General features: G+C 44.1%; 1 protein-coding gene across 2 annotated transcripts in view; it reads right to left on the bottom strand.

Annotated features, from left to right (window-relative positions):
- Lta4h (leukotriene A4 hydrolase) overlaps window positions 1-27,307 on the bottom strand; it is a 31,501-nt gene that overhangs the window by 3,340 nt on the left and 854 nt on the right. For both annotated transcript variants that reach the window (NM_008517.2, NM_001313897.1), the window contains exons 2-16: window positions 21,610-21,740; window positions 20,127-20,247; window positions 17,044-17,112; window positions 15,504-15,608; window positions 14,393-14,445; window positions 12,729-12,801; window positions 12,369-12,509; window positions 10,734-10,757; window positions 10,191-10,261; window positions 9,592-9,703; window positions 8,514-8,658; window positions 6,978-7,081; window positions 6,569-6,639; window positions 3,056-3,110; window positions 771-866 (exon numbers count right to left, since the gene is read on the bottom strand). In NM_008517.2, the coding sequence (NP_032543.2) occupies window positions 771-866; window positions 3,056-3,110; window positions 6,569-6,639; window positions 6,978-7,081; window positions 8,514-8,658; window positions 9,592-9,703; window positions 10,191-10,261; window positions 10,734-10,757; window positions 12,369-12,509; window positions 12,729-12,801; window positions 14,393-14,445; window positions 15,504-15,608; window positions 17,044-17,112; window positions 20,127-20,247; window positions 21,610-21,740 (1,371 nt within the window). The remainder of the gene's footprint in view (window positions 1-770; window positions 867-3,055; window positions 3,111-6,568; window positions 6,640-6,977; window positions 7,082-8,513; window positions 8,659-9,591; window positions 9,704-10,190; window positions 10,262-10,733; window positions 10,758-12,368; window positions 12,510-12,728; window positions 12,802-14,392; window positions 14,446-15,503; window positions 15,609-17,043; window positions 17,113-20,126; window positions 20,248-21,609; window positions 21,741-27,307) is intronic.

Below are 27,307 nucleotides of genomic sequence, written 5' to 3'. Positions count from 1 at the left end.
CCTTCCTGCCCACCCTGTGTGGCCTCCTTACCTGACAGGACTGCCTGTGAGCCAGCTGCCTCCATTCTCACTAACTGCTAGGCCTGTTCCAAGTTAGTACATTAGCTCCCAATGGACATATTGCAATTCCAAGTCCACCCTGCTAGGCCAGCCTCCTCCATCTCCCGACTCTCCCTGTTTTGCCCCACTTCCCTCCCCCCACGTCAGCCTATCAGGCTTTCCTGTTTCTTCTCCATCCTAGATCACACCCGCCGCACCACAGAAAGCTATCAGGCTGATGACTCGTGCACTAAAACCAAACTCTCTCTTGCTAGGACAGGGCCTCTGGTGCCTCACCCAGCCCTACTGTTCGCTCAACGCAGGCCATGCTCCATGGGTGGAGCCTCCCTCAACCTAACTTCTACCATTCTGCTGGTAGCGAACCAAGGCTCAGTCCACCACAAGACCTTCCTTGTTGATGATGCCTGTGAGGGCGGAGTCTTTCCTCACTGATCCATTCCAAATGGCTCCTGCCAACTGCCAACGCCCCTGTCTTCCCCTCCTAGTGGATTATGTGCTTTCTAGAACAAGAATTCTCCTTTCTTACACAGGTTTTGATTTGAACAGTACTAATATCATAATTCAATGAGTGCTGTTTCAAAAAAAAGTGGACTACGTAATTCCTTTCTCTTCCCACACTTTCTTCATTAGTGTTTTTCCCTGCACTGGGGTCAGGGCGCGCTGTGCCTCTGAGCCCACTTTCATCTCCGGGGCTGGGAGCTGGGGCTCACCTTCTGAAGCACCTGTGCCAGGAACTCATTCAGCTGATGGGACGAGAGATCCTTCAGGTCTGCGATGCTGAATGAGCTTAAATCTTCCTCTTTGGCCTGAAATAAACATCACCGGGTTATTTCTGTTCAGGCGCAGTTTCGTAATATTGTTAATCTGACACACAGGTAAAGATTAAGAAAAACAAATGAATTTGCAGCTGAGCTAACATAACCAGATGTTAAGGTACTATAACCTAAGAGGAGGGTGGTTCCTAAAATCTGTGTACATCATTCCTAGTGAGAATGCAGGGACAGTCGCCTGCCTTTGCTTTCTTGACAGTTTGGACCATTAGAAGTACAGTGATTTCCAAAGCAAAGAAACGCTACATAAAGCACTTCAACTCACTTATAAACTAACTGAATACAGAAGAGACATTTTATACACGAAATGAGAGTGGTGTTCCACAGACCCTAAGATGGCTGTGCTTCTCGTACTGGCGCTACATGGCTGCTGCTTTACAGTCTGTTCTTATGCCTTACCACTGTTTCCTACATGTATAATCCTTTTTATTCCTCTGTGTGTGTGTGTATGTAGTGTGTGTGTATGTAGTGTGTGTGTGTATGTGTGTGTGTGTGTGTGTGTGTGTGTGTGTGTGTGTGTGTATACATACATACACTGACTATGAACCTGTGTGCGTAGCACGTGGAGGCCAGGGGGTGGCCCTGGGTATCATCCTCTGCTCGCTCTCCGCTCTTCCAAGTGTGTTTTCTTGCTGAACTTGCAGTTCCCAATTCAGGAGTCTAGGTAATCAGCTCATCCTGGGGGTCCCCCTGCCTCCGCACATACACACACATGTATATATATATGTATATACATATACATATATACACATATACCTTCAATACATGGGGAAAAGAACCAAGGCAACAGCTAAGGAGAGCGCTCATGGCAACCGTCCTCACTGTTACCAAGTCCACCTGTTCCTTCTGATAGCTGAGATGTTTATAACCATCTGCCTTTCACTGCTGGGCCCAAAGGACTATCAGAGTGGAGATCGCGGCAGCTTCTCCAGCACCAGGCGAGCTGCGTGCATTTCTCAAATTTAATAAGAGGGTTCTAGGAGACTCCCGTTACAGGTGCTGCCTCCCACAGACGGCTCTTGTTCTCTCTCTGGCACGTCTGTGAGCACAGAAAGACTGGGCTAAAAGATGGAGGCTCACATGTCAAGGTTTCTCTCCTTGGATACAAACAATTAAGCCTTTGGAAATGTTACAGGAAGTCCACTAAACTACACTTTCTACACTCCAGGTAAAAATATCCACAGCCAAGGATCCTGTGTATACAACAATTCTCTGAAGGGCAGAGACTTACAAGACTTCAGTCGATTGGTTATGACTTGAACCTCCAAAAAGCTTACAGTCCACAGTGTTTAAAGGAGACCCCATTCCTGCCTCCTTCCCCCCTCCTTTCTTTCTTGACAAGGTTTCTGGATGTAGCTGGCCCTGAATTCACAACCCTCCTGTCTGCAGGTGTCACATGTGTGTCATGAAGCTGGGCTGAGTCAGAGAACTGTCCACTGGTTTCTCACTTCTATTTCCTGCCTTATCCTCTTGCTTTGCTTTCTTCTTTATCTCTTAAGCGTTGTCTCCCTACATGGGAGAAATGCTCTGCGTGCCCTGGGTTTGGTCGCCAGTATCCCCACCCCAGTAAATGAATTGCCCAACATAAAAGTAATGTGTGTCTAAATCTAATTTCTTTCATTAAACTACCTCAAATTTCTTTCATTACCCCAAAGGCAAGTCCACCTCTGTTTCTTTCATACTGGGAATCTCAACACTCAATATGTGGATGATTGTCAAGAAATGCTGACCACGTAAACTTTAAAGATAAATTTCAGAGAGCAACATCAACTGTTGTCGAGATAAAGCAACTGTTAAGTTCTCTCTCGGTTTCTATTCCAGACTCATCCAGGGCAGATGCTCAGTCTGGCTTCCCTGGGCGTACGTTTGAGCACATGTATGTGGAAACTCCTTTTTAGGAAAGTTTATAGAAATGAATAGAACCAGAAGCCAGCAAACCGTCTGATCCTCCTGTTCCATAGTTGGCCTTAAACATTCACCCAACATCATTCAGATTCATCTACAGGTATTTGAAGCACCTCTTGAGTGAAGGGGAAGGGGTGAAGACAGTATCACCCCAGGGAAAGAATTAAAAACAACCGCTCACAGTTGAAACTACCCTCAATAAACAAGAAACGTCTTTGTACAATTCAGAAACGAGCCGGAAATCTTCCATCGCTACTTACAGTAACCCATCTTTGACTTAAGGCAATGCAAGCATTTGTCAGAGTCACGTCGTAACTGTGGAAATGAAAGGTAGTCAAGGTTAAAGTTTATAAACATATCCTTTTGCGCAAATGCACTTTTACGCTATAAAACATCCTTAAAAGTTTACATTTCTTTAAGATAAAGAGCTCCTGAGTGTTAGAAAAAGGAAGTCTATTGACTCATCTAAGAACCAAATCCAAATGGGCACCATATAGATGCCACATCAATGAAGCTCCTGGCCGTCCTTCATTGAGAACACAGGCATCCCAGCACATGTCACACGCCCATGGAGGACTCGGGACAGGGTCAGGACCAGTGAGGCGCACTCAAGTGTCTCTGCCTGGCAGCAACAGCTTCAGGCAGTCGAGACAGCACAAAGACATCCCCCATCTCAGGGGTTTTACTTTGGGTTGCTCCAATCTTCTCATCACCTAGCAAGTCTACAAGCAGGCTAAGTAACAGACACTGTTCCAGATAGCAGACTGGAGAGTCCAAAGTCGTGGTGTGATAGCCTCATTCCTTTCCTTTTCGGGAGGTGGGATTAACCATTAAGCAAGATGATCTGTGTCTCTATGTGTGTGCTCCTAACGTGAATGTGTCATGTAAACAAAATTCCTGCAAAACAGCCCTCTTTATCTAAGCACCAAGCCTACTTGCTGTGAAACGCTCATCAGTGACAAGAGGCCCACCTACTGCTGGTAGGGACCTACTTTTTTTTTTTTTTCTTCTTCTATTCTTTTTCTAGGGAACGAATAGGGAGCCAGTTCACAATTCTCTTCGAGGTAGGATCAGCAGGAAGTAATAACTCGCTGCACTGGGACCCTGGCAGTAAGTATACCCTAAGTGTTGCGTTTGAATTTGAAAAGTCCTCCAAAGCCCCACCCACGAGTTGGGGCTCTGTCTTCAGCTGGCGTGGTATTTAGAGGTGACTGGATCATAAGGATACTAACTTCACCCATAAATTAATAGGCCATTAGGAGGGGAGGCCTGATTGGAAGTGGGTCTCTGTCTGTGTTTGTCTGTGTGTCTGTCTGCCCCTGCTACCTTCTCTGTGTTCTACTTCATTACAGGCTCGAAGTAATATGACCACAGACAGAAACAGAACTAAACTAGGTTTCCTCAAATCATGTTGGGGATTTTTGTCCAGCGAAGGCATCAGAGTAACACTAGGCCGGAGCAGCCACTTTAATCTCCACACAGCAGCCGGGCTGCTCACACTGAGTTCTTAAACACCAAGACACTAGAAAGGGTTGGCTGGTGTTTTTCTTAGGGTTCTGAAACTTCCTTCTCAGTATGGGTGACTAGACTAAGAGGGCTAAGTCAAGGGTTAGCTCAGGGAGAAGAAGTAATTGCTACTCACAAAAAAGCCCTATGAGAAGTAATGTGCAAACCAAACTTGAGCCTTGCTCTCCCTTGGGTGCAGTGACGCAAAGAAGTGCTCAGTCACATGAGAAAATGAAAAGCTGCCCAATACAGCACCAAGAGACTCTTACACGTAAGGTCTGACCTGACAGAGAGGTTAAGAGATGCTCCATGAGGAAGGAAGTTCCTAAGCTGAGGTTGGAATTTTCCATGTAGAAGGAAGTGTGTGTCTGAGGAACAGGCTTGAATGAGGGCAGAGAGTCTGAGGGACCCTGGACTGCCAGCCTGACCGAAGCAAAGGGGGTGGGACGTCAGGAGCTACATGGTTTCCATGAAAGAAAGGACTGGCTTCTGTCCAAGACCAGATGAGCACTAGAGAAGATGACTAGCAAGACTATAGATTGACACAGTTGTAGGTGTTTGTTATTGCTTGTCTGTCTGTCTCTATTATCTAACCATCTATCTATCTATCTATCTATCTATCTATCTATCTATCCATCCATCCATCTATCATCTATCAATCATCTATCCATCTATCATCTATCTTATCAATCATCTATCCATCATCTATATCTATCTATCTATCTTCCATCTTCTCTCTCTTACTCTCTTTCTCTCTCTCTCATCTATCCATCTATCCATCATCTATTTTTGAGACAGGATCTCTTCATTATGTAGCCTTGTCTGTCCTGGAACCCATCATATAGACCAAGGCAGCCTTCAATTCACAGATACCTGTATGCCTCTGCATCCTGAGTCACACTGTGTTTTTAAATGTTTACTTCGGCTCTCTATACAGACTGGTACAGGAGGAGGCCAGAAAACATCTAGGTGCACAGTTCAGAGGCCACAGCAGTCTTCCTGTGTGCTAACGTCACAGTGAGTATGAGTGGAGGGGCAGGAAATGGAGAAAAGAGGATACGCCTGGGAGACATTTGAATGCATACAAATGTGGAGAGTGTTGTAAGAATGTGGGAATTACTGCATCTCTTCTGAGTACTCCTTTCTCAGCCTGGGCTCTCAAGAGGCGTGCCAAACACACAGGACCATGGCATCTTTATTTCTACCTCAACTTGTGATGCTCACCCTGCACCTAAATTAAATCAGGCTATTTGGTGGGAGAGTGGCTGGTAAGGACTTTCCATGATCTGAAGGAAGGGAGGGCAACCAAGAGCTGGAGTATGCCAGAGTCAGCATCCTTACACGACAGCTGAACTCAAAGGTGCAACTAGCTCCCTGACGCCAGGGAGGTGTTTAACTTAAAAGACAGGGGGTTAAGGCTCCAGGGATTTAAGGCTTACTATTTATGAGTTGTGCAATTTTGGGCAAAACACTTTGGTCAGCTAACTCTAAATCACTACTTCTAGAAATAGGGATAATAACTTATAATAGCTTAAGGGTAGATATAATATCTGTACATATTATTTAACAGTAAAATGCTATTTTTTTCCTTACTGAAAATGTGTATGTGTATTTTAGATCAAGTCTTGCTACTTGAACCCTGAGCTCATGATCCTCCTATCTCTTCCCAAGGGCTGGGGTGAGAGACAGCCACCATACCTAGCCTTCACAAAACCTTTAAAAGGAGAAAATATCTTACTCTTTCCTGAGTCCCTCTCCATATCTCAGTAGAAACAAAGCACTCAGTAATAACTGCAATCAGTTCAACAGATCTGTTTGTAAACCATGGAAATGGCTTTGGGCTTCAGGGAAAAAAGTCTAAGAAATCTATCCAAGCCTCTGCACGCTTTGCTGACTGGTAACAGTTCAAGAAAAGCACATAGTCTGTCCAGATACTCCAAAAGGGATCCGGTTAGGTGTGTTCAACCTGCAGCCCTCAGCCACCTGTCCTGAGATAGCTACACATGCAGTCCAACACATTTGTAGGTTAGTATGCCGCAAAGCAATAACAAGAGGTTAAATACTCGCTGTGTGGTGGTAATGCACACCATAATCCCAGTGCTTGAGAGGCAGGCAGATCTCTGTGAGTCTGAGGCCAGCCTGATCTACAGAGTGAGTTCTGGACAGCCAGGGCTACACACAGAAATCCTGTTCTGGGAAAACAATAACTAAACAAACAAAATGGACAGGAAGAAGGAAAGGAAGCAGGTTAGCAGGCGGGTACGCACTTGGGCTTGACAGGAGGCAGGCCCGGAGCGTAGAGCCAGGTGTTCCAATCAACTTGATTGAGAAGATCCACCTGTGAACAGAAGACCAGCCAGTTCGTGACAGATAGAGAGACTTGTCCTAGGTTGTAACAAGCTCACAGATGCCCAACTGAAAACCTGGGAGTGATCAGACACCATCTACTCTACGCTGCCACGTCGAGATAATTTCTAAATGTGGGACGGTTAAATCTGACCAATTAACATACAAACTTACAGATATCACAAGTGTTCTGAAAGGGAATCAGAATACAACAGAGGAGTCTCTTGGGAAATTCTGAGCCAATACTTATGGTTAAGAAATACACACAGCCTAACAAGTAGTTTATAGAGCTACATGGAGCATGAAAAATAGGAAGAATTTAAAGCTGACCTTGTCTTTAAAGTGGGAATATAGGAAGCTCTTCCAGTCATCAGTCGTTACACTTTGGTAGGAAAACTTCTTAACATAAGCCTTTAAGAATCCTAGAAACACCTCTAGGAGGAAAAACAAAATTAAAAGAAAGAAAAAGAAATCAATTCACAGGAAGGCAATTCTTTGACGTCGTTTTTGCAGTTGACGTTGTTCTGGTAACCACGGGCAACAGAGAACAGTCAAAGGACCAAGGAGAGCTCTGGACAGTGAGAGAATGTTCAGGACAGGAGGCAGGTCTCCAGTTGGGCCTAGAAGTCTCCTTCCAGCCAGGATGACATAATGAAGTCACAGAGCAAGAATAACCCAAGTTCTAAAGCAATAGCCCTCATCGATGAGACAAAGGGGGAGTAAGCCCACAAATGGAATGGAAGGGCAGGCGCCTTCAAAGCCGATGGAAACGGGTACCACCCCGCCCAGGCCATCAATATAATGTCACATAATCCCAGCACATCTGTGTGAGAGAGAGAGAGTCACGTGCCCTGAGTACGAGGATGCAAAACACTGAGCTTAGAAATTTAAAAAAGACAGATGCAGAACCAATACATAAGACAGTCGCTCTCTCTTGCCTGTACAGCACCACACCCTACTGTACGGACCTCCATGCGGACAGACCTGTGGGAAACTCGAATTCATGCTTGTGGCACGGGAAGAGGTTAACATCAGTAACTAGTAATGAAGCAGAATCATCAGGACACTGTGTGATAGAAGCAACTCGACTGGTCTCTCCCCAAATCCTCTGCTAAGCCGCTCCGGTTCTCAGGGGCCCCGCTGAGTCACACATGGCTTATGTTCCAGGAGTGCTTGTTTTATTTACTGAAGGGCACAGGGTGCAACCCAACAACGACACTGGCAATCTAGATATTCCAAAGTGAAGCCACGAGGTGCAAAGGTGAGGGGGAAAACCCTATGCTGAGGTGGCTAAGACCCACAGGAAGGAGGAAGCTGATGTAGGTGACGTCACATCCATGAAAACTTGAAGAAAGAAGAGAGAATTACAGCGACTTCTGGGAACTTCAATGGAGGAAGTGGACCCACCAATAAGAGTCTACAGGATCCCTGATTTTATTAAAGTCATTCCATGTATATGTGTGTGTGTGACTGACAGTCATCTACCCCTAGAATAAGATCTGGAGCCAGTGACATCAAAGTGCTAATGAGGTGACTCTGGGGCTGGCGAGGGCTGGGAGGCCGCTCATTTGTCACTCATAAACTTCTGGATTGCAGGAAGTTTGTCTATGGATATACGCTATTACCCTAACTCTTTAACTATAATGGGATTTAAAAAAAAGTCAAGCCCCCATTATCTAGATTAAGGGGTTGTGTAGAGTTTTGTGGATGAAGGCAACATCTGACAGCAATAGACGTCTCTAGCAGAATGAACCAGAAATGTAAAAAGACTAGAAAGAGTTAACAAGTCATCTCTACTCTTCATATCACCCTCCCAGAGATTAAAAACAAACGAAAGCCAACCGGCGGACAATGGCAGCTACTTACCTGGTCCCCCAAGAAGCTGTTCAAGGTAGAAGAGTAGCGCAAAGCCCTTCTCATAGGGGATGGAGGAATAGGCTACATCGGGGTCTACGTCCTTCAGATCAACCACGAGCTTGGTGAAGGGGTGGGACTCCCCAAATGTTTTTATCTGCAACCCAATAAAGTGAGATGAGTACCCTCATAGGAAGAGGACTGTTACTGCGCCAGCAAGCTGTTGGGGAGGCTCTGTTTCACTCAGGCTTCTAAACCTTCAACGTACAGACTGGAAACAGTATGCTGCTATCACTCCTGGAGTCTAACTACATGTATGTCTCAGATATTCCTTGCTAATAACAGGCTTTACTTTGACAAAAGAACTAGAAAGATGATTTAATGTCTGAGCGACACATTTAGAGTTGGGGAGAGTGTGTTTAAAAATTCACAAGTAGGGGTTGGAGAGATGGCTCGGCGGTTAAGAGCACTGACTGCTCTTCCAAAGGTCCTGAGTTCAAATCCCAGCAACCACATGGTGACTCACAACCATCTGTATTGAGATCTGACACCCTTTTCAGATGCGTATGAAGACAGCTACAGTGTACTTAGATATAAGTAATAAATAAATCTGCCTGGCAGTGGTGGTGCAGAGAAACCCTGTCTCCAAAAAAAACAAAATAAATAAATACATTTTTGAAAAAAAAAAATCACAAGTATTAGGGCCAGGCAGTGGTGGTGCACACCTTCAACTGTAGCACTCGGGAGGCAGAGGCAAGCAGGCAGAGATCTCAGTGAGTTCAAGGCCTGCCTGGTCTACAGAGTGAGTTCCAAGATAGCTAGGGCTGTTACACAGATCACTCTGTCTCAAACAAACAAACAAACAAACAAATCACAAGTATTCACATAAATTTCTATGCAATAGTCATCTATGTTAGCAGTAAAGAACGTATGTGTTTCTTGGCTCCCAGTTTAGAACAGGGCTATGCATGGCACCTGCTACATCCTCTACACCTATGACTACCCTGTTGTTAAAAAGATAGTTTATTAACCCAGTTTGGTAATGACTATGCAAGGCTGGGTGACTCTTGTAGAAGCCCACCCTACTTACCGTATTCTGTAGCTCTCCCCATCCTCCCAAAGCATGGAAATGTCTGAACTTTTCCCCAAACAACCGTCCACAAATGTGGCGCTCTAAGTAGACAGTATGTCCTTCGTTTAACCTGAAAGGGAACAAAACAAAAAAAAACAACAACAAAATGGGTACTGTCCCAGCAGATAGAACACAGCATCTTAGCCAAGCGGATCTTTTCTTTTGTGTCTTCCCCCGGGAGGAGAGCCCTTATAGATAGCATGGCCTCTACATCCCAGCCCATGCTGCCTAGAGAGGCCCAGGCAGTCAACTAAGACGATAGCAAGCCCAGACCAGCAGGTGGCAGCAGAGAAAAGGAAGCGGCAATCTTGCTATTGCCAAGTCTGTGTTAAAATGCGGCAATGTCAGAGAGTTAGCGGCAGGAATAAACTGCACACCTAGACTGTATGGACCTCTGTGACAGGTGCGGCAGGGTCTTTTGAAACTCCGTGGATCATAGAGACCGTAGGGGAGAGAAACAAGAAGTACAGAGGAGACAGCGGTGGCGGTGGGTGGAAAGCAGAAGGATCAACAAGAGCAACCAATAAAACAAAAGAAAACAAAACAACCCATCATACCAAAAGTGATCCCACGTCTTGTTAGTCACTAGGTTTCCTGTCCAGCTATGAGATATTTCATGTGCAATAACCTGAGAGGACAGTGTTAAGGGATTAGTGGTCACACCGGATACCTCATCCTGAAGCAAGTCCTTATTTAAATACTTCAATGTCACATGACTTGATGTTTTTAAAAACGTATTAAAAAATTACTTACTTCGGGAGGAAAATGCAATTTAACCAAGACCAAAAAGGTATAGAACATGCTAATGGATTAGAAACAACTACCACAAAGAAAAAAAAAAAAAAGACATGGAAAGTATTAAATTCAATGAGCATGTAAGCCGATTAAAATGTTTCATACACAGGAAATAACAATACTTGTTTCTGTGATTATGTATCATATATATTTGGCTAAATTTTTCTTTACTCTACTAAACCTAATTGCTGAAGTAGCAAGAGGATAACCCCAGTTTTCTTTTACAATAATAACTTCTAAACAACACAGTGGGTATTTTAACAACTTCTTGAGTGTTAAGATTGTAAGAAGAAATTTTTACTTACGTTGGAGAGTGACTTGTCACCTGCCTACAAAAAAGAAAACATCTTAGAATTTCCATCATCAGATCGATCGACAGGCTGCAGCTGACGACATCTCAGACCTGGCCTGAAGGGTCACTGTATGTCTACTCTGTATGTCAACAGGTTCAACACACAGGCATTAGGAAGCAAACACTGCCTTCTTTCCTTCCCTAATCACAGAAACCTCTTTAACATCAATAGGACTAATAGGCCTAACCCCAGAGAGAGCTCTTTACTTCCATTTCATGTATCTACCCCTCTTTCCTTCTTACTGTGTGTGTGTGTGTGTGTGTGTGTGTATGCGCACGCACGCGCGTGTGTGTATGTGTGTGTATGTAGCTGTGTATGTGCATGTGTATGTGTGTGTGTATGTATAGGTGTGCATGTATATGTGTGCATGTCTGCATGTGTATGTGTGTGTGAGTGTGTGTGTATATGTATGTGTGTGCGTGTGTGTGTGTGTGTGTGTGTATAGGTGTGTGTGTATGTATAGGTGTATGTGTATGTATGTGTATATGTATGTGTGTGTGCGTGTGTATGTGTATGTGTGTGTGCATGTGTATGTGTGTGTGTGTGCGCGCGTGTGTGTATATGTATGTGTGTGTGTGCGTGTGTAGATGCACGCATGTCTGCCTTTTCTACTGAGGCAGGGTCTCTCAATCAAACCCAGAGCTCTGTGCTATGGCGAGTCTTGATAGGTAGCCTGCTCTGGGAATCTCATCTCTGCTTTCTGAGGCTGGAATTACAGGCAGGGAGCACTGAGGTGGGTTCCAGCAGGTCCTAGCTCTAGGCTACACGAGGGCTTTGGTAAGCACAACCTCCCACTCCCTCCTTTCTTTTAATTGACAATAGATTAAAGGAAAGTTTACACTGTCCAATGTGTTCTATGGCGAATTCCAATCTACTTAGGTCCTAGTTAAGTCCTTGCTGGATTCCTAGAACTCCAAGCAGCTCACTAGGTCTATAAAGCAGCAATGTGTGGTAGGCCAGTCTTCCCTTAGATGCTGGGCACTAAGTTTCTGTGCCTCATACCTGACTGCCAAGTATGAATGATGTGGATCCTTTGTCTAGATACATAATTTGTCCAAAGTGCGTTGTATGGCAGGGCTACTCTCAACATTTCAAAATACTGTAGAACATTCCCTTTCCCGATGGCCAAATAAGTCTCCTTTGAAAAAGTGAAAATTGCGATAACCACAACTAGCAATAAAATTAGAAATAAAGGCTATACAAACAAAAATATATTAAAAATATTACTAGCATCCAAAGCTCTTCCCATCTGTGTATGTGTGTGTGCATGTGCGCATGCCTGCATGTGTGTGTTTCCATGTGGAATAGCCTTAGATTCTATTATTCACATGCTGCCCTCCTTGGATTTTGAGACAGTATCTCTCATTGGCCTGGGCCAAGGAAGAAGGCTATGGTCTAGGACCTGCTGTCTCCACCTCCCTGGTCCAGGATTAGTGTATACAACCGACTTTTCACATGGGTTCTGGGAAGTCAAACTTAAGTCCTCATTAATTATGCAGCAAGCCCTTTATCAGCTGAGCTATGCCCCAGCCCTTCACCCAGGCTTATTTTGGGGACCTCCATTTCAAACGAAGAAATCTTTCTCACCAGTAGCGTAGGCGTTACGAACGTGAGACAAGGGTTCTCCATGCCACCGTACGGGAAGGATGGGGGCAGAACCAAGAGGTCGTACTGCCCCCAAACATAGGGCCCCCCCAGATCTTCTGCAATTTTAAGCATGGATTCGGTCTGGAAAAAAATGAATGCATACAAATCTCTTAATGGTCATAATAGTCATTTCTTAAAAGTGCAAAACGGCTTTCTGTGAAGGCTGTTTTAGAAATTTACTGAAATGATAAGCAGGAAGTAGCAACTACAAACACATCGGAAAGTGCTCACAGCTATGGCATTACCCACGAACCTAAAATCTACCGCCTCATACTATTAGGAAGGGTATGTCTGACCAACCTCAGAAAATTCATTAGCAGATTTCTCCACCTGCTCTTTCTCGGACCACACCAGAGTTCTTGGGCCAATTTGTCTGCAAAATGCAAAAGCTTCATGAGAGAAATTCCAGTCAAATTACTCATCTGGGTCTAAGAAGAACCTAGACGTTTTGTAGTAACAAAAGCTTGTAAAGTAAGATGGGATTGGTTGTGCACTGGCAGGGAGGGAGGAGGCCAAATCATTTAAGGTATCTAATCTGCTGTTAAACACACAGCAAGAACTCTCCACAGAGGCACAGTGCCAGGAAAGGAAAGGAAAGGAAAGGAAAGGAAAGGAAAGGAAAGGAAAGGAAAGGAAAGGAAAGGAAAGGAAAGGAAAGGAAAGGAAAGGGGAAAGGAAAGGGGAAAGGAAAGGGGAAAGGAAAGGGGAAAGGAAAGGGGAAAGGAAAGGGGAAAGGAAAGGGGAAAGGAAAGGGGAAAGGAAAGGGGAAAGGAAAGGGGAAAGGAAAGGGGAAAGGAAAGGGGAAAGGAAAGGGGAAAGGAAAGGGGAAAGGAAAAGGAAAGGAAAAAGGAAAGGAAAAAGGAAAGGAAAAAGGAAAGGAAAAAGGAAAGGAAAAAGGAAAGGAAAGGAAAGGAAAAAGGAAAGGAAAAAGGAAAGGAAAAAGGAAAGGAAAAAGGAAAGGCAAGGCAAACAGAGGCATGAAGTGCCCCCAAAGGGTTAGCTCCTGGCTGTGTGCTGAGACCTCTGGGAATACAGGCTCCTCTCTCTACCTACCAGTGAAGAGACTCAGGCAGAGACTGTACAAGATAATCCCAGAATAGGGACAGACACACACCGGACATGCATGTAATAAGTCAGTGGAAGAAGCAAGAAGTCTTGTCACACAATGTAATACAGCTAAGCCTCATGTATACCATGCTCAATGAAATACAGTGGCCAGCAAGAGGCACATGCTGCATTTTTCTATCCCTATGAATTAGCCAACGCAGACTGTAGGCGTGTAAGCAGAACAGTGGCTCCCCAGAGTGCACAGGAACCAAATGCCCAACACACATTAAGCGCACCTGCCACCGATACGTACGTACACACGCGGATAAAAATTCTAAGTAAGAAACTGGGAGTGGTGGTGCACACCTTTCCTCACAGCACGTGGGAGGCAGAGGCAGGTACATCTCTGTGCATTCAAGGCCAGCCTGGTCTACGTACTGGGCCAGCCAGAGCTATATATAATGAGACTCTGGCTACAAAACACAATAACCAACCAAACGAAAGAACACTTTAGCTATTGGTAAAACGTTAATCAAAATGCCCTATTTCTGTACTATTTCTAGGACTCCAAGGGCTTTATCTATCTTATCTCCTGAGGCCACCTATGAGGCTGGAGTGGCAGATTATAGTTTCCAGGAGAAGGAAATGGAGAATGTATGACATGACTTGTTGAAGCTCACATCAGAGTCTTGCTCTCAGCCTAAGCTTAAGTGCATGCTCACTTTACATCTGGAAAACTTAAGGCACAGTGGCAAAGACTTTGTAACCAAAATTAATTTGCTGTCTGCAATTCATAACTATTTGAATTTCTTTCAAGCTGTCGGCCTGACATCTTAGGCAATGCACAACCCTGTCTGCAGTTCAACTTGCCTATGGTCTTGCCTTTTTATAAACCTCAAAATTTGGGCAAAACTCACCTGCTTTCTAAAGCTCCAACAACCAAAGCAATCAGGTAGCATGGTATGGGAACCTGGAGGAGACAAAAACACACAGTGCGTGCTGCATCAGTGTATAGGAACGGGTTGAGCCGGACAGTTCAGATTTAAAATTACACGATTCTTCTTTAAATCTCCAAGCATTGCTATGAACTATCCCTCAGTCCTTCTCAAATAGTTCAAATGTATGACACAGAAACACTTCAAAACATTCATTCCCCTTTCATTCTACAAAAGGGAAGGCTACTGACAGGCAAAACCCAGGGCTGAACAAATCTAAACGGTACTTTAAGCATCTCTCAAAAGCAACAGCTAACTACACAGGTGCTTTTCCCTTGTATTTCTGGATTTTTCTTCCCCCTTCCAACTTTTAAAACATTTCCCCCTAAATTCCTTTATATTTTAAACCAGCAGTAAGTAGATGCCAAAGCTATGATATCATAGGTCCCAAAAGGAAGCAACACTGTCCACTCTGAAGACAATTAAGAAAACACATCTCACAGGTGGGTATACTCAGACAGGTCCATTCTGCCTGCTGAAGGTCAAAGACACAAGTTCGGTTAAGTCCCAGCTGTGTCGGGTTTTTAACACACTGGGCGGTCACACTGTCCTTTTCTGGTAACCCTCCCATTTTCTGGCCAGCCACAGTGCACACTGATGTGCGAGGCCCACGAGAGAATGAGCACTTAAAGAAAACAGGAAGCCAGGCTGGGTACTGGGTACTGGGTACTGGGTACTCCTCTAATCCCTGCACTTGGGAGGCAGAGGCAGGCGGATCTTGGAGGTCGAGGCCAACCTGGTCTACAGAGTGAGTTCCAGGACAGCCAGGACTACACAGAGAAACCAAGTTTCAAAACAACAGAGAGAGAGAGAGAGAGAGACCAGGAAGCTGACTAAGACTGGATCCAGAAATGGGGTCAGGCATCCCTAGCCGTGCCTTCTCAGCAACCTCTTCCCGTAATGTAACAATCAGGAGAGAGGAGGCGAGAAAGGCTGTGTTTTAAAGCCTACGGTGTTCCAGGACTCCCTGGATAGGTGCGTTTCCTTTGAAGTTCACCACTGAGACAAAATGTAGGCGCTGATCTGACCTTACCCTCTGGTTGAATCTGTAAATCTTCCTGCTGGGGTCTTCTGGGTCAGGGGCTTCTCCATCACGGATGGCACTCATGAGAGCCACCAGTTCTTTCGGGACAGACACCTAGTCAGAAGAAAGACAAAACCCCTTCTTCTAATTATAAGGCAGGGGTCTGTGCAGCTTAAAATAAAAATGTAAATGCTTTTTTCACCACTTCTTGACGATCTACACGATAAACCGACTCTGGACTTAAAATGCACATGCATGTGAGTTCTGTAAACAGGGCCAGCAACGTGGAAAGCTGCCTAGATCATGAACGTGACAGATCCTTCTACTCATCCAGAAATACTAAGAGCAGGATTTGGAGAGAAACTACAGCAGAACACTATCTTAGTAGTCTCCCCACCAAGTATGGGCCAAATGTCACAGGCTTTCTGCAAGGAAGAATAAAAATGAAGAGACCAGCAGCACCACAAGTTAGACTGGCAGCCACCAACTGTCCCCTCCATGCCCCCAAACAAACTCAATAGATGATATACTTGCAGCAGGCCAGAGAATACAGCTTTGGCCATCTTACATTTAGAACTCAGAGGTACAAACAATATTTTCTAAGGGGGAGTAACTACAACTTTGGCTGGAAACCATGAAATCATTTTTTTCCCTGGAAATCATAAAACAGAGGGTCACAGATGTGTGTCCCTTCGCTCTGGCATCCTGAGACCCATGAGTGTTTGTAATGTAGCAAGGACACTCAGGTTTGACCTTCTGTCCTTGCACGGATCAGGCCTCCCAGCTATAATGGAGACAAGCACAGAACAGAGCTCTGGAGCCAGGGTCAGCCAGCAGGAGTCAGCTTCATCCTCTCTCATCGGTTAGGTAATAAGATGTTCACGGGACAACCATGTCCCTCAGGTGCTAAAAGCAGGGTTAGGGATGGTTCATAACCCCCCCCCCCCAAGAACATTCAGACTTGCTACGGTCACACAATTCTGTGGTAGAGAAGAGTCTTGAACTCGGAGGTCCTGTGCCTGCAAGCATAATTTTCTACAGCACTAGTAAAGTCTGTCTGGGCTACAGAGAAACTGGGGAAGAAAGCAAATCCCATGAATAAACATTGGTCTTCCTTTCATTTGCTTGGTCTAAGGAGCCCCAGCCTTTGGAAGGGTACTCTGTAATTATAATCCAACCTTCACCAAAGGGCCGAGCAGCACCAGTGACAGAGGAACTGGACACACAGACAAGTCCAACAGCTGCTGCCCGGGACATCCGTACACAGGCGTCATGGCTGCAGAAGGTACTCTTAGGAAAAACAATGGTCCTAAATTCTTAAATCTTTAGATCTTGAATTTTAATATCTTTTTCGAAATGAGAACAAGATGGTTTCCCTTTTTCATAATTAGAATGTTTAAAACTACCTTTTTATTAGAGATCCAAAATGAGATGTGCAGGCTCAGTGGAAACGTATTAAGTACAGTATTTCCACCTCTGAAATTTGACTTGTCTCCCCTTATCACTCCACATTTACTTATTTAATTCGGCTACACTCTGTAATGCTTACCTCTGCGGTGTACGTTAATTTCACGGAAGGAGTGTCTTGGCAAGGGAGGATGGCCCTGCAGTGGATGGCCTAAAAGGGAAAAAGATGAAGAAACACAGAAATCATTAAAGCCACACCACGGATTTTACATAGCTTCTGCCTAAAGAATAATAGAGTCTTCGAATCTCTCGGGATCTTTTAGAGCAGCAAGGATAGATCCGTGGGCTTAAGGTAATCTGATTTCGGGGCTGAGAAGCCGGTTCACTGAATAAATCAGTCGGGAGAGGCAGAGGACCTGAGTCTGGATGCACTCGAGGTTTCCTTTTGGTTTTTTTGGTTTTTTTTTTTTGGTTTGGTTTTGGTTAACACTGTTTTGTTTTTATAAAGCTTAGTCCTAAGGCACACTCCTGTAATCCTGGTGCTCGGAGGTGGAGGCAGGGGGATCACTGGACCTCACTAGCTTGTCAGTCTAGCCAAGTCGATGAGATCCAGGTTCAATGAGATATTTTGTATCCAAACATTAGAAGGAAAGAGACTGGAGAAGTCACCTGATGTCAACCTCTGGCTCCCGTGCACATGCAAACAACACCCCACATGTGTACACACACGCATATGCACACGCACACACCCATGCACGCACTCACGCGTGCAAACTTCCTTAACTCCCGTGAACCCTCCCAATTCCCTATGAATCGTTACATAGACTGTTCATCACTGTTGACAGTTACATCTGTAGAGGAACTCACAGGAGCCCTGAGGGGAAGATGCGCTATTATGAAACAAACTTGCATGCTTATCACACTGTCTTGCAGCCGTCTGTGGGAAACAGCACTCCAACAAAGAAAGGACACGATAGACTCTGCGATTCTTTAAGCTGCCTGTGTCTGATCGGCTCTTGCCAAGCAAAGACTCTAGGTTTCAGCAGGACAGTGTGCTGTGCTTGAGGGAGAATTCATACTAACATCCCTCTCTGAAGGGCTAAAAATCCTGGGATTCCTTAAAATCCCTCGGCTCTCCTAGATATATTTCGTTTAAAACAATGCCATAATGAGATGTGACATAATACGTTGTGTGCTGATTTTAACAATAAAATAAAAACTTGCCAAACTCCTCAGATTACTAAAACACACTGGAAATGTCATAGCTCTCTAGGTGTGGTGGCACGTGCCCTTAGTTCCACATTCCCGAAGAAGAGGCTGGAGGAGCTGAGTTCAAGGACAGCCAGGGAGGGATACACCGAGAAACCCGGTTTTGAAACTCCCACTACCACTATTAACACTCCCTACCTAGCCACACCCCACCCCCACCAAAAATACCACACCTGTTACTCTTGCAGAGGACTGGGGTTCAGCTGTCAACACCTACATGCCCTCTAACAGCTGTCTGTAACTAAAGACACTCTCTTCTGGCTTTCTTGGGCACTACATATATGTGGTGCACAGACATATATGCAGGCAAAACAGCCATAAACATACAATAAAAATGGATACATATTTTAACATATATATTTAATATTGGGATAAAGTACTGCCCAAAGAACTAACTAGTTCCTTCTCCTGAGGTAGGTTCCCAGAGCACACCGCCTGAGTTTTCTCACCAGGCTGTGGACAGGTGTCCTGGCAACACTACAGCATTTCTAGATGACTTTCACTGGGCAAATCAACTTGGGTACAGAAATATGTGGACAACAGCTGAAAGCACCCATCAAAGTCACATCTGCAGGGCTCCCAGCAACTGCAATGGATTCTTAATCCATTTCCTGTACTTTAAACACCACTGCCAGTAAAAACCGGGAAGGATATATTTAAATTTGACATTCTTGGGATTTACACGCATTACATTTCTTGTTAGCTTTACCTTATAGACAATTCTATGAGAAATGCCGATTTCATATTCAACTATTATGAAGTAATACGGCGTACATGACTCGTAATATTCTTGTCTAAAACTTTTTGCCATTTTCAAGTCATTTTCTGTGGGTTTTGTTGTTGTTTTGGGGTGTTGGGAGTTTGCTTTTTTTTTTTTTTGAGACAGGGTCTCATGTAGCCAGTGCTGGCCTCCAGTTAGCTATGTAACCAAGGATACCTTGTAACCTTGGGGGTGGGGGAGAATAGTGGTTGAAACAGGGTTTCTCTAGGTAACCTTGGCTGTCTTGGAAGTGACTCTATAGACCAGGCAGGCTTGGAGCTCACAGAGATCAGCCCATTTCTGCCTCCCATGTGCCACCACTGCCTGGCAACCTTGTATTTCTGATCCCTCTGCTTTTACACACTTACCAGATGCTGGGAACACAAGCATTCACCGCCACAGCCTGTTCATGGGGTGCTGGGGACCCCACCCAAGGCTTCAGGTTAGCTACAGCCCCAGCCCTCTTCCAAGTAATTTTCTTAGATTAAAAAGATTATTTCAAGCAGTGTCCTACAAAGTAAGTATGTTTAAGGCATGCTTTGATACTTTACGTATTTAAAGCTGCACTTGAGTTTAACGTACAGTTAGCACACAGGGGTGTTAAGATAACTAAACAGGCAGAGTGTCTGACCTGATGTCTAGAAATAGAGGAAATGTTTAATGAGGGGCTTTCTTTAGTCATAGGTGATTTGATTATTAACACAACTAGGACTTTTTTTATTTATCCTTGTAACAGACTACCTCTAACTGCAGTGTATTTTATCTCTAGCTTTAAAATGGAGCATGGAAGTGTTTGAAATCATGTCATTTAAAAAGTATACTTAATATATTTCACAATCAGGAACTCAGTCTTTCAGGGTTCTCTTTCTCACCGGCAGCCTTTCTGCAACCAACACACATGGCGGCCTTTGCTTACTGAATTCTCCTTGCATTTCAGGGCCATTCACTGAGTCCCCATTCAAGGGCAGGTTGTACTCTAGGTGTTTGGGAAGTTAAATATGAATAAGCCCTATATACTTCCATTTAGATGGGCTGTTTCCAAATTAAAGAAATCTGACTTTTAAAAGAAGCTGTATTAATAGCAGCATATAAATGAGAATATATGTCGCTCTATGTAATACGAAACAATAGAGCGTGTTTGTCCACAGGGCCTGCGCATGCTGGGAACTTCCCAGCGTCTCTGAGCATTCTTTTACCTGGCACTGACTGAAGAGATACGGATGCTGCTTCCCTGACGTCTGTTCAGGAGTGAGCCACTGAAGCGCAGAGGATTTGGGAGATGTCTCAAAGGAAATTTCTATAACGATCTCTTGATTTCTGCACGAGACAAATACAGATATTAATGGAGTATAAATCACACCTCGCAGGATTTGTATTCAGAACACGCACAGGGAACAACAGCACGAGCGCTCTCCGAGGTCTCATCGGTTCAGCGTGAGTTCGAGAAACCGCAGCTCACATAAATCTGACTCTTTGCTGCTTGGATGCCAGCCTGAGGTTTCCTCTCACCCTCATACTAATGAACACATGATGGGGTGATAATCAGCCAAGTGGCCCACAGTGTGTCACGTACTTTGCATCTGTGATCGTGTTTTCTGTGACAGTGGGGATGTGGGAGGACCAATGTCATCACCCTACCTCAGTGGTGGGTGGCAGCATGTGACCCAGCCCAGTGATGCTGGGTGACATGATAAGTCACGCCAAGGGAAAGAAGCTTGTACTGATTTTTGTAGCTGTAGAATCTAATTTTAAAAAAAAAAACCTCTTCCTCTAAGTAATTCATACACAGTGATTTTCTAAGTATCCATCTGTGATAGACTACAGGAGACAAAAACTGATTCTTCATCCTAGAGTTTCAGAAACTTTGATGATGAGGGAGGAGCAAGAGCTTTGGAGCCAGGCAGCCCAACCTGGACCGAAACCCTGACCCCACCACTGTACACTAGGTCAACGACTTGACCTCAACCTACCAGTTTCTTCACCTGTAGAATAAATGATTCTGTCGCCCATGCTATGCTTGGGTTTCTTTTCTCATTCTTAAAGGGGAGAAGGCATAAAGATATCGGAAGATGGCAGCAGATCACCTTTGTTTCAGGATAATGGTTTCTACTCTTTCTCCTTCCCCCCAGGTATCAAGGAGTGAGGTACACTCCCCGTGTGATGATCCTGGCTACTTTTTTTCTTAAATGAGCGACTTTCTCCATGAGTCGCTTTCCTCGTCTGTAAGTGCAGCTCCTAGGCAGAGGGTGGCTTAGAGAACTAAAGGAGCCCTTTAAGCACCGACACTGGGAGTGGCAGGAAGTCAGCCTCCCTACATTCCGAATGATCACTCCAGTGACAGTGGCCAGCCTCTGGGGCAGAGGCAGAGAGTGCGTGGCTTCACGTATTCCCCAGGTCCTCTAGAAATGGCATGCTCCCCGCCACCAGACACCAGTGAAGTGATGGGCGGCTCCAGCAACGTTACCCAGTGTCCTTCCCACCAGTGCCTCATGCACTCCATTTATGCAGGATCTGAAGAACTTACCGTTTTTCACTGCCAGCACCAATGTGCATGGATTACAGAAGTGATCGCCAATCACTACATACAAACAAATATTAGAAACACGGGAAAGACGTCTGACTTCTTTTAAGATATATCTTGCCATTACTTAAGTCATAAAAGGAGGGGAGCATTCATACTTGCTCAGGGCGATGGGAAGAGAGATTTCCATCGGTGACCCTTTGTAACCTTGACTTTCTCCAAGGGTGTATTTGACTTCTTGTCCATTGATCACCACTTTTTCTATTGTGAGGTCTTTTGTGTCCAAAGTCTAAAATCAAATTAAATAAGAAGATAGTTTTACAGATCAGAACAAATACTACCTAGAGGTTTATTACAGTGAGGAGAAAACTAGCTACTTCTAGAAAGTAAAACAGATTGAAACTAAGAACTAAAGGCAGATGTATGACGGTTTTAACTGTCAATTTGACACAATCTAGAATCAGGAAGAGAATCTCAATAAGAGATTGTCTGGATTACTTGGGCCTATGGGCATGTCTGTGAGGCATTGTCTTGTTTGTATTCATTGTGGTGGGAAGAGCCCCCCCCCCAGCCCCCACCGTGGGTGGCTCATTCCCTAGGTTTGGATGCAAACTGAATAAATGTAGAGATGGGGCTGAGCACAAGTAAGTAGGCATTCAGTCATTCTCTGCTTTTTGCTGCGGATGTAACGGCTGCTTCAAATTCCTGCCTTTTCTTCCCAGTAATGATGGACTACAACCTCAAACTAGAAGTCAAAGGAACCCCTTTTCCCTCACAGATGCTTTTGCCAAGGTATTTTATCAAAGTAATAGAAGCGAAACTGAAATAAGTAGTCAACAGCAGTGAAGGACTCTAACTTTTCAACATTCTAAGCAACTTGAAAAATTTGGAGCTTTGGGACTTGCCTATATAATGAATTCTGGGATGCTCACATATACTTTGGACTAATTCTTTAATTCTCTGTTATAAAAATCTTCACCTGTGACTCAGTTTGACATATTAACATCTCGCTACATATTCTTTGGAAGAAAACACAGAGCCCAACTCCTACCATGTAAACCCCCAAATTGAAACAAATGCTGGCACTCACTAGGCACTATTGTTATACAGCTAAACAAAGGTCAGCCTTGGAAGGCAACGCTGCCCGGCTGAGTCTGCAGAAAGCTGAACAACCATGCCTACTTACTTTGGCCTTGGGCAGCAGCAAATCTGAGTTCCCATCCTGGTAATCTCCTTAGAAACCTTAGGATACTTTCACTATGTCCAACTAAGCTCTTCTTTCAGAATTTTCAACCTTCCTACACCACCAAGCTGTTTCCCAACAGCCTAACGGAGCCTCTCACAGTACTGTGAAGACTCTGCTCTGTCCATCCACTTACTAACTCGTCTATTTTTCTTTGTTTTTTTTCTTTTTTAAACTGAGGGCAATCGAAGATGGCTGCTTCCATCATCCCATCATTTCCTCCCCCTCTTTACTGGCTTCTAGCACCTTGGCCCACAAGTCTCCTTGGCCTACAAGATCTATTCTGGTAACTTAACCACTGTCTAGCCTCACTCTTGTGGGTTTGGCCACTCGGCCCCTCAGTGGATTCTGACTCTCCGTGAAAATGGTTCTCTGACTACTTTTACAGTCCTGCCTCTCTTCTCTTTAATCCCTGAATACAGGTACAACCCAATGTAAGCCTTGGTCCTCTGGCTCTAGCTCATGCCCACACACATATTCAGCCAGACTCTTTCGTTTTGTTTGCTTTTCAACATAGGGTCCTGTCATGAAGGCTGGACTAGGCCTTGGACTTGCAATCTTCTTGTCTTAGCATTCCTACTATGTGCACTGAGATTATAGAGATATGTCACCACACCCTGCTCTGCCAGTTGTATCCTTTCCTGTGATGTTAACTGGACATCTGCAACTGCCTAATACCCCAGGCAATACCACCTCACACTTAATAGGCTTCTAAAACTGACACCATCACTGTGTCGTCCCCGCCCCAAACAAGTCAGCTCCCTCCTCTGGCATCTTTTATTAGAACTCCTGAAGGTACCAAATATTTGTCTGGCACGATCCACAAACTGGTCTCAAATCCTTCCTAAGTCCCAGAGTCATTTCTTTATATTGTTTTTACACTCTCTTCTCTTTCCATTCACCACCACCATCATTGGTCCTAACCCTGCAGTTAGAATTCTACTATGTCTCATCTCCCTGCCTTCCAAAGCTTTATTCCTGTCCCTGATGAGCCTGGAAAAGGATCGGAAGTTAGACTGCTTAGAGACTCTTAGAGACTCTCCAGTACCTCCCTTAGACCAATGGGTGACAAGCCCAGAAAGTCACAGGGAGGCTGAGGGTATAGCTCAGTTAGCTGAGTGCTTTCCTATCATGATGAAAATCCTGGGGTCCATCCCCAGCACCAACACATACCAGGAGTGGTGGTTGCCTGTAATCCCAGCACTCAGCAAGTAGAGGCAGAAGGATGAGAAGTTCAAGGTCAACTTTGGCTTCCTACTGAATGAGGCCAACAGGGGATACATAAGACACTGTCAAAGGAAAATAGGACCCAGGGGAGATCTCTAGATTTGATTTCCATTTCTCTGACACCAACAACTTTTATTTGGGGAAAGAGTAGTTAGTTTCAAATTTACCCTGAGTCCTATCCACTTCTGTTCTGAGGACAATTGTTTCTTTCAAATTACTTTTTGTGGTACCCCAACTATTACTTCAACCAGAACTGGCTCATCTTTTCACACTTGCATATTCACAATATATGATTTCATTAATAATTCTATATTATTACTAACATTAATTAATCTTGTCCCTTCATGGTCTAATTCCTTTTTGTCTGAACATGGAATTGATTTTAAGAATATAATTCGAATATCTCTGTTCATATCAGACTTTAAGAAAATAAAGATGGGACTGGAGAGATGGCTCAGCCATTAAAGCCTAGGCTCACAACCAAAAATATAAGAAAATAAAGATGGATTAGCTGCGTCATTTCCCAATGGAACACATCCTATTTTCTGTATCGCCTAAATCTTTCGAATCTGCTCAGGATCAGAAGAGCTGGCTATTGTGATGACTACTTTGTGCGAAGCTCCTTTCCGATCTCCTGATTGTTCTAATAGTTGGCCTTGCGCTCTCAAACGACATCTACTGCACTATTATACTATGGCTGGGGATGCTTAAAGAGACTGTTACCTTGATTTGCATCCCCATGGTTGTAGCTCAGTATCTGAAAATATAACAACTTACCCACAAAGCAAGCTCTACACCAAACAAGACAGAAAGTGAAATTTTAAGCTACCGAGCCCATCCCAAACCTCAACCTTTATTTCCAAATATTACAAGAAGGTCCCCTTCAAATTTCGCTCATGTTACTAACCATCACTGTCACTAAAAACTGTAGTAGCAAAATAAAGGATACCGGGTAACTGAAGCGTCCGCATTAGACCTTCTGGCAGACACTTAACTGAGTGCCGGCCGACTAGCACAGCGCCAAGCTACCTACATCATCATAAGAAACTGTCACAGTGTCCCTCTTTAGACAACACACAAAAAAGCTCTGTACGTCTGAACAGATGACATGCAACACATGTAAGTCACGTCATTATGCCTTTTGCATAGGCTGTTGGGAAGTTCCATGCCAACTTTATAGCACACAACTGCCTTGCGTTTACTCTCCTCTTCTAGACTCCTTTTAAAAATATTATACCATATATGCTGTTTTAATTTTACTTTTCCAGGTCCTAAGGATGAGACCCAAGGGGTCATGCATGCGAGGCAAACCCTAAATCACAAAACTACATGGCCAGTTTTTGCACATATTGTGTTTCAAGACAGGGTTTCTTTGTGTAGCCTTGGCTGTCCTAGAACCAGCTCTGTAGACCAGAGCTGGCCTCAAACTCAGAGATTTGACTGTCTCTGACTCTGGAGTGCTGGAGTTAAAGGTATGCACCACCATTGCCTGAACCAAGTTCTTTCTAAATAAAAGCAGGTTTGGATAGAGAGAGGCTTATGCCTCTATACCATATTCCTACTTTTTAAACTTATCCACAGACTGCGTTGAGAAAACAAACAAACAAACAAACAAACCAACAAACAAGAGCATATGGAATGAAATCAAAACTAAAACTCCAAACCATCTGGATGTGATCTTCAGCTCAGCCACTGTATTTAACGGCACCCAGAACCTGAACAGCAGGAAGACTCAATACCTGTCTCCCTCCATTCCCTAGTGGCTGACCCGTGACACAAAACCCTCTAGGCCACTAACAGAACACCTAAACAGAACTGGAAATTTCAAGGTAAACAAATGCTTGGAAGTTACGAATTCTGAGTACCAAGGTTCAGTGCAAGCAACCTAAAACTAGAAAGGCTTCTAGAAAGGTGGGACTTAGTCCTCTTAGAGGGACCATCGGCCCCACCATCACAGACTCCAAGAAAGGCATGGAAAAGAAGACCTGCTCTCTCGTCACTTGGTGCTGGTACAGAGCCAGGGGTGGAAGGGTATGATGTCATGCCACCTTTGGGATGCGGACAGCACTGTTGGCCATGAAGCCTATATTAGGTTTAAGTACTGCTTTCTAATTGGATTTGTTCCATTAAATCAGTCCCTCGGTGTCCTCTGCATGCCAAGCGCTACACGAGGAATCTGAATTATAGAGAGAAAAGACAGTTTCTTTCTACTGTAAATCTATGTCAGGAGTTGTGGTTCATGTCTATAATCCCAGAACTCAGGAACTTGAGATAGGCGAATCACTAGTTTGAGGCCAGTCTGAGCTACTTATTGGGTTTAAGGCCAATATAAGCTATAGAGAGACCCTGTCTCTGAAAGGGATCCCTAATCTACTAAGAGAGAGAAACAAGCCAACTTCAAATAAATATAAGTAGTACCAAGCATTTGGTCTCTGGCTGTTGCCATAAACAAGCAAAACAATTACAAACAGATGTTACTTTGTACTATAATAACCTCTTTTGAAGAGAACGGGACATCATAATTCCAATCGCATTACTAAACAGATATGCCAACCAGAAATCAGAATTTCCAAGTCTTACTTTTCTGTAGTTTAGGGGATTGTGAAGATAACATAACTTTAAAGATTGGGACACAGTTAAAAACTTAAGCCTCCTAACTCCTGCCTCCTCGATGAGCAGAAAGTGATAGAGCTTTCTATCTACAGATAAAGGGCAGCGGACAGTCATAGGAAGCACTGATAAGCAAGCAAAATTTTCCTTATTAAAAGGAAACTGAGTCCAAAGGCTAAACTTCTGTCCTGTTGGGGCAAAGCTGCCCCTGCAATAAAAGATAGCAAGTACCGTACTTCGAGACCAAAGTGCAGTTGACTTATAAGGAAATAGCCTCTTTTGTCACCGATAAGGCTTCGTTTTTTCTTTCTTACAGTATTTGTAAGTCAAACAACAACAAAAGATTTTTAAGAGGCAAAATTACCGTTCTTATCTACACTTCTAATTCAATCAAATATTGACCCCGTTAATTTCACTCCTAAATTCCAGCCCTGGTTGCTTAGCTGACATACTTCAGCAGAGATAACCATACAACGCTGCAACACTGGCTAGTTAGCAGGCTGGATACAGCCGGTCTTTTCATGTTCCTCTTATTTCTAAAACAGTCCTCTGACTTTTCTCCTCAAGGAAAAGGTTCCATCTAATACCATCAGACAACGTAAGACCACCGACTGTTGACTATATGAAACAGATCAAACCATTGTGTGTTTCATGATTCTAAATACATCTTTATTCAAATGGTTAGTTTATAGAAGTACATATTTTATAATAAGTGCAATAATGACTTGCTCCTTGGAACACCTCATTAAAAATTGCATTGGGTCATCCTTAGAAAG

This window comes from Mus musculus, chromosome 10 (genome assembly GCF_000001635.26).
Source record: "Mus musculus strain C57BL/6J chromosome 10, GRCm38.p6 C57BL/6J".
NCBI classification, from domain to species: domain Eukaryota; kingdom Metazoa; phylum Chordata; class Mammalia; order Rodentia; family Muridae; genus Mus; species Mus musculus.
The sequence above is the reverse complement of the archived record's forward strand: the minus strand, read 5'-3'. Positions and strand labels throughout refer to the sequence as shown.